The 6,979-nt window shown below is 41.2% G+C and overlaps 2 protein-coding genes across 2 annotated transcripts; both read right to left on the reverse strand.

Annotated features, from left to right (window-relative positions):
• LOC109721206 (red chlorophyll catabolite reductase) lies at positions 130–1,722 on the reverse strand. The gene is made up of 2 exons (XM_020248666.1): positions 1,182–1,722; positions 130–1,092 (listed from the first exon to the last, which is right to left on the reverse strand). Exons 1-2 carry the CDS (start codon positions 1,533–1,535, stop codon positions 478–480), a joined length of 969 nt encoding a protein of 322 aa, XP_020104255.1. The 5' UTR covers positions 1,536–1,722; the 3' UTR covers positions 130–477.
• On the reverse strand, positions 1,921–6,354 carry LOC109721207. Its single transcript, XM_020248667.1, has 5 exons — positions 6,131–6,354; positions 4,750–4,920; positions 4,393–4,669; positions 2,633–2,745; positions 1,921–2,492 (listed from the first exon to the last, which is right to left on the reverse strand). The coding sequence occupies exons 1-5, from the start codon at positions 6,200–6,202 to the stop codon at positions 2,358–2,360; spliced, it is 768 nt and encodes a 255-aa protein (XP_020104256.1). The 5' UTR covers positions 6,203–6,354; the 3' UTR covers positions 1,921–2,357.

Raw genomic sequence — 6,979 nt, forward strand, 5'->3', positions numbered from 1 at the left:
GTTCGTGCTTAACATTGTTTGATGTCATTCGTTACATCTCTTATTTCTAATAACTCATTAAAATCATACTTCAAAATACATATTATCTCATCATGCCGACTCAAAAGTGGCACCTTAGGAAAAAGAGAGTTAACAACGATCGTCATTTTTAGATAGACCATTCGGTGAGAGCGAAATTAAAAAATTTTCTATGACTGATTTCGCAGGAGGCTTTGAGATACTTATCGCCCTTAGTAGCATTTTCTATTATTTTTCTCTTTTCTTTTTTTTTCCTTTTTTTTTTAAGCTCTCTCTCTCTCTCTCTCTATATATATATATATATATTATCTCATCATGAGATGAGATGGCCAAATCTCGGATTATATGCCAATGCATAACATCGATATACGTACTGCTAAATAATCTGTTGATTTCTCTTCCTTACTTTGTTCTTCTCGTTCTTGCCATAAACGTTATTACAAGTACAGTTTCCGGCGGTTACCTCTGCTCCCCGAAGGCCTTCTGAATTTCGGCGACGACTCGGTTCGAAACGTCGGGGCCGAACAGCCTCGGAAGGTTGGCAGACAAATCGATCTCGATAGCTTTGGCTTTAATCAAGCCGTCTCTCCTCCGCATGTGCGCCGTCTCCGACGCCTCCATCTGCTTGGTGCTGCAGGCGCACTCGTCCGACCACACTCGCACGTACTCCCGGGCGACGCTGCCGAGCCGAGCGCGCACAATGTCCTCCATGACGCTCTCCGCGCCTTCTCCACAATCGACGGCGACCGCAACGGCGGTCGGCGAGAAGATGCTCCGGACGTAGAGGGACGGCGAGCGGTAAGGACGGACCTGCGGGAGCGATTCGAGCTGCTGCCGCTGTCTGTCGAGCTGCGTGCGGTGGTAGAAGTCGTCGAGGTAGTGCTGGTGGAGGGGGAGGTCTTTCCGCGGGAGGAGGTCGAGGAGGAGGACGAGGGCGGTCGGGCTGGCCTGGATGAGCTCCATCATGAGGTGGGGGGCGTCCGTGGAGCCGTTGAGGAAGGCGAGGAGGGTGGTGATGTCGAGAGCGCCGGTCGGGAGCCTGCAGTGGAGCCAGGACTCGAGCATGAAGTCGACCTGCGGGGGGAATCGATCGATCGATCGGTCGTTATGATGGATATCGGAGTTGAAAAGAAGAAGAAGGGGGGGATTGGGAGGGATCGAACGGAGGAGGCGGGGGAGCCGCGGCGGATGTCGAGGGAGCCGAGGGAGGAGCCGGTGGGGTTGCGGAAGGAGAGGACGTCGGAGGGGACGGAGGAGGGGAGGAGGTGGGGGGAGAGGCGAGAGTCGACGGCGGAGATCACGTCCAGCATCAGATCGCGGTGCGGGAGGGGAGGGAACAGGGAGACCCTGGATCGGCGCCGGTCCTCCATGGAGGATCGGACGGTGGTGGTTCTTCCACGATTCGTAGGAGGAGGAGGAGGAGAGAGAGAGGAGAGGGAGAGAGAAATGGTGGTGGAGGGAGGAGGGAGAAGGGAGAGGGAGGGAGCAGGGAGAGAGACGAAGAAATGTGGCGGCATGAGGCGCTCCGTTGGTTGTGGAAATTGTAAGATAAACTCGGCGAGATAAAGCGGTTTCTTCAATTATTGGAGCCGGCGTTTCGCCGGTGTCGGCGACGACTTCGTAATCGGATTCGGCATTTCATAAATCCAACGGAGCTAATTTTGTGCCTCAATTCTTTTGTTTCGATGAAATGGATGGATTTAGACTAAATTTTATTGTTTTCTTTTTTTGTACGCTGTCGTTGATGTATTTTTGGGCAGATATTTTTTTATATTAAAAAGAAGAACAAAATCTACCCACAAAGCAGCAGATTTGCTCATATTTACACTCGCTGAGATCATCCGAACTCATGGCAGCTCAACTCAAAGCGTATTCAATAACTAACAGTCTAACATGTTTACATTTAGGCAAAACGCATAAATGCTCTTCACACTCTTCATATAAAGTGGCTGGTGAAATACAACAATACAAAGTTGTACATCATCTTTACAGCATAAGATCGCATGCATAATAGATTTGATAGAACTGCCCAAGTTTCAACATATATAATATACTCAAACCTTACCTAGGGCATCCTCAGTGGTAATTAGCAAAACAATCATTAGGGACGGTGTCTTAAGATATTAAGGACTTACACCTTGCACTTCTCTCTACAATTGTATATACTATTTCTCTAAGCAATATGAAGGAACAGGAAAGACTATTACTCTGGAACAGCAGCTTCATTCTAACTCCTCTCTTCACAACAGTTCCGGCATCTTCACATCCTCATGCTTACCTCATTTACAATACAGATGCTTCATTTTTACTTGATCTTAAAGTTACTCGTGTAAGATAAATCATTTCCTGGGCAGCAAAACCCCACATTTTATCTTAAAGCCAGTAGTTATTTTCATTGCCTTGCTGCTGCTTCTCGTGTCATTTTTGTTGTCACCGGGACCTGGCGGTGGAAGTGATTTTCCAGATGGAACGACCTGAAAAAGAAACCATGGAGTTAATGCCGGTGAGGTTTCTCCAACAAGAGTGAAAATTTATATATAACCACACTTCAGAGTTTATATGAAAGAGCGAAGAAATTAGAGGGAAAAAAAAGAAATTAAATCCAGTTGATTACTTGATCATTGAGAAGATTATAAACAGGACTTCTCGATCTCTTTCTCTTGCATGCTCTACTTGATTCTGCTGCTCCTTCGACCTCTTCATCAACAAAATTTTGATCTGACACCTCTGAAAAATGACACAAATTATATTGTTTTAATTTGCTGTCCATGTACCTTGAGTAGAATGTAAGGACAATAATAGTGCACCAAGCTATACATTAACAATCCTTCTCTCTAACGAAGAGAACAAACGGTAGATCATTTTGTAAAATTCGTAATTCTTATTAGCCTTTCGAGCAACCACTGCAAGGATAATTGCTTACTGCATCTGGCATAGTAGACCTGGACCCGAGTTCACAAAGCTGTTTAATAGGTTAAAAAACACAAAAGCACAAGAGCTTCTTATTCAGGGATATGCGGTGCATTTAATTGGTGTGATTCATGGCTGATGTAGTTGACCAGTTCGTGCCGAAAATTTCTCAAATACAAATCCCAACTTTTTGAAACTACGCTCACATAAATGCTGCTCAGAAAAGGCTCAAGATATACCTGTTCTTCCACCGAAAAACCAATACAGAAGTTCAAGGAAATAGTCGTAGATATCAACGACATGTACACTATAACATAAGTCCCTTAAAATTTTCTTCTAATCAATCTCAATTTTTCACCCTCCAAAGTTAAAACACATCGTTATTCACGCGAGAAAGAAAGATAACATGTGGAGGAGACAACAGTCAGTCAAACATGTAGTTTGATCAACTTCACCAAGTCTTTGAACGAACTTAACAAAGATTTAAAAAAAAAAAAATTGATCTCTACTCTCTAGCATTTTCAGTTCCTACGTCTTACATGGTGTACGACAGTTTATATTATATATTTTCAATTTCTGTGAATTTTTCTTCAATCCATATGGTTTCTTGTAAGCAAATAACATTAATTTCCATTCTAACTGCTATGTCTACCTATTCCATGCTTTCGTTCAAAGCGTCGCTATATGCTATGTTCCTAACCAAAATTTCCTTGACCTAGTTTCTTTACCCACACACATGGAGAATGATGCAAGAAAACTTGATTATACATTGTAGAATCTAGTAGTTAAGTGCACAATATCCTATGCTTTGCCTGAGGCCGGTTTAGGGAAGTAGTTATGCAATGCATCATGCAGGCAATGACCTGGAAGCGTTAGTTATCTGACGGTCCTTTACCAAACTTTCCTTGACAAAAATTTCTTCCCCTCTTCCGTCAACAGCTGCAGCCCTCACCTTGCCTCCTTCCGCCACAAAACCCCACCAAACTAGCATTGGAGCACCCCTGGCTGCCCATCAATGCCGTAGAAGACCTCATAAAGCTGCAGAAGCCCTCTAAACTTGCCAAAGTTCCCTCAAAGTATGCTGGTCAAAACACTGCCATGCCAAGTGCCGGTGGTCTGTTACTCCCATGTTATGGCATGTTCCGGCACAGGGCAGTCCAACTAGCACCGTAAATCCTTGTATTCAACATTGTGGTAAATATATGCATCTTTAGAGAAATGCAGCATGGTTATAATGCTTTTTCAACCAGCATAATAGCTTTCATGTTAACATAAATGGTGACTTGTATCAAACTATGATATGAAAGAAGATGCATGGTTAAAAGCTTCACACACGCCAAATGAGACTAAAAGACTGTTTGAAGGAAATAAGTAATTCATTGAGGAAGTAAGAGTAACATGAACAAGACTATCGATACTGAAGAACTGAGGGAACAAAGAGCAGTGAAACAAGATAAAACTCACCTGTACTTCTATCAATAAGATCCTGATGACTCAATTGAGAACAAGCTGTTTCCTTTTCAGGCAGCCAACTTTCTTGCTGGGTGGATTGAACAGTTGGTTTACGATCTTCACTTCGCTGAGATGTCCCAGCATTCACATCTTTGCCACTGGAATATGATCTGAAGTGTCGAATCCATGGGTTTCCAGATAAATGACGGGTTTCATTTCGATTGCCTACTCGGGATTTGCTCCTCTCAAATATAAGATTCTCCCAACAGCCCCCACGCAATACCTTAAACTGCAACATACAAAATATATGAAGTAAAGAGGGGAAAAGACTTCTATATAATAGGTGACGCATATGAACTGCAAAATTACCTGACTGGGAGAGGAGTACTTTTGCGGCCTGGGTGACCGACCAAGTAAATCCATGGAATGGTATTCATTGTTGTATAATTGGTCGACAAATGATGCTTCCATTGAATTGAGATATAGCGTGTGCTTCTCATCTGTCCATCCAGCAGACATAAAATCCAACACCGGAGAGCCCTGATAAAATTTTTTTAAAAAAAATCCCATGAAGGCTCACATGATAAAACTACTCAACACTGAACAATTGGAGGAAAATTATTATAACCTGTTGCACTTAAGAAAAGCAACTCGAAGTAACATAAACAACATCATACCAGTCTAGATCAAAATACACTTTTGCATTAAGGACAGTAAGCAAAGCACTTGTTCATCAAGAAAGACCTAAGAATATATAGACAATTCATATTGAACAATTATGTATTCTATAATTCTATTTTTCCATGGACCTCGAGAGAAAATAGTTTTTAGCTTCTAAAAGAGACAAATAAAACCTTCTATAGAAATATACAACCCTTGTTGCACTAGCCTTCATACCCCCATATGTTTGTTCTTATACATGTTGAAGGAGTCTTAGGAAGCACCGAATGTGCTTACTGAAATGCTTGAGCAATGACACATTAGCCGAATAGGCTGTAATCAAACCCTCACTCTTTCATTCGCTTTTCCATGTTGGACTATCTTTTACACGTGAACTTCCAAAGATTTTCTTGCACAATTGGGCACAAAAATTAAACAGTGACCAATTTACGCAGCCTTGATCAACTTTTCCTATACAACCCTAGTTAGCCAATCGTCCTCATATCGAAGTGTCAAGCTTTGATGGTCAAAAGAGGTAAAAAGGGACAACTGCTAATCAAATTGATGCATGTCATTGAAAAGCCTACAAAGCATGACCAAACTGAAGCCTTTCGTTAAAATCGGTTTGAATCTTTGGCAAAATAATCAGAAATCTTCCATTCTGATGGGAACTTAGTTTCCTCCATAGACTCAAATTAACTAGATGTTGATTTGAATGCTAATGAGAATCCTAAATGGCATCGTAATAAGCATGATACCACCCAAAACCCCCATCCCTAATTCAAGTGACCTTCTTCTTCGTCCCTTCTATAACAACAACTTTAATAGTCAAATATTTGCACAAGTCCTATCACGACAAATCACTTTAAAACGTCTCCGCAGCCACGAAAGTAAAATTAATCAATAATAAACCAGAATCTGCATGCAATTTAAGGCTAAAACATACCCAAATAAGCCAACTCATTACAGAAATTACCCCCAAATACGAGCCATTTTTTTTTTGAAGGAAACGAGATGCGATTATACGAAATCACATCAATTCAAACACAAATCGACCAAATTATAGGAAAAAAAAGAAGAAATCCATTACCTTCCTCTCGATCCCAACATTCTCGGCCTTAATCGACCGATCTAACGATCCATCATCAACCCCTCCCTCCATCAAACTAATCAATCTCACAAATTAAGCGATAAATTAGAGAAATCAAGCCCCAATCCCCTCAAACCCTTTCGATCGCCCCTTCCCTTTGACGCAGAGAGAGACGGAGCGAACCCCAGCGCGAGCGCGAGCGAGCGAGAGAGAGAATAGAAAAATAAAAAATAAAAATAAAAAACAAAAAGAAACGAGGGGAAGATAAAGAGAGAGAGGGGGGGGAGAGAGCGGGTCCACTTTATCCCTCGTGGCACCGCTTTTACACGTGGCAAAATTGTCCAGAACGTGACACGTGGCTTCAGGACATAATATCTCGTAGGCAGATATTTTTGAGGCGGCAAAAGATCTCCGCTCCGTCAACCACGCCGTGGTAACGGTCCACAGACTCTTCAATTAATTATTAAAAAAAAAAATTAATGGGCAAACTTCATTTTGTCCCCTGCAGTTTAGTTTATTACCATTTTACCACTCCGTAGCTCAAAAAATTAACATATTTTTACATCATCATCAAATAATAGTTTAAAAAGTTACATCTAACTATTATATGATTTTATTTTTATCTGTTAAAAATATATTAACTTTAAATATCATCTCTGTTGCTCCGTGCTTTCTCACTTTAATACTTTATGGTTTAAAATGTATCATTTTTGTATTCTGTAATTATATTTTTCCTTTTTCGTCATTCTTTCCATTAATTTTTTTATTAAATCAGCTTTAAAATTATAGAATACTAAAGTAAAAATTTGATAAACCACATAATATTAAAATTATCTTTAAGTTTTTTGT

This window comes from Ananas comosus, linkage group 15 (assembly GCF_001540865.1).
Source record: "Ananas comosus cultivar F153 linkage group 15, ASM154086v1, whole genome shotgun sequence".
Lineage (NCBI taxonomy): Eukaryota > Viridiplantae > Streptophyta > Magnoliopsida > Poales > Bromeliaceae > Ananas > Ananas comosus.

What these genes read in the sequence shown, in the direction of transcription:
- LOC109721206 (XM_020248666.1), bottom strand. Translation starts at nt 1,535, where the DNA reads ATGCCGCCACATTTCTTCGTCTCTCTCCCTGCTCCCTCCCTCTCCCTT. An exon ending in GCGGCTCCCCCGCCTCCTCC is followed by an intron (nt 1,093 to 1,181) that starts GTTCGATCCCTC and finishes TTCCCCCCGCAG; the next exon opens with GTCGACTTCATGCTCGAGTC.
- LOC109721207 (XM_020248667.1), bottom strand. Translation starts at nt 6,202, where the DNA reads ATGGAGGGAGGGGTTGATGATGGATCGTTAGATCGGTCGATTAAGGCC. An exon ending in AGTACTCCTCTCCCAGTCAG is followed by an intron (nt 4,670 to 4,749) that starts GTAATTTTGCAG and finishes TGTATGTTGCAG; the next exon opens with TTTAAGGTATTGCGTGGGGG. An exon ending in TCTTATTGATAGAAGTACAG is followed by an intron (nt 2,746 to 4,392) that starts GTGAGTTTTATC and finishes GTCATTTTTCAG; the next exon opens with AGGTGTCAGATCAAAATTTT.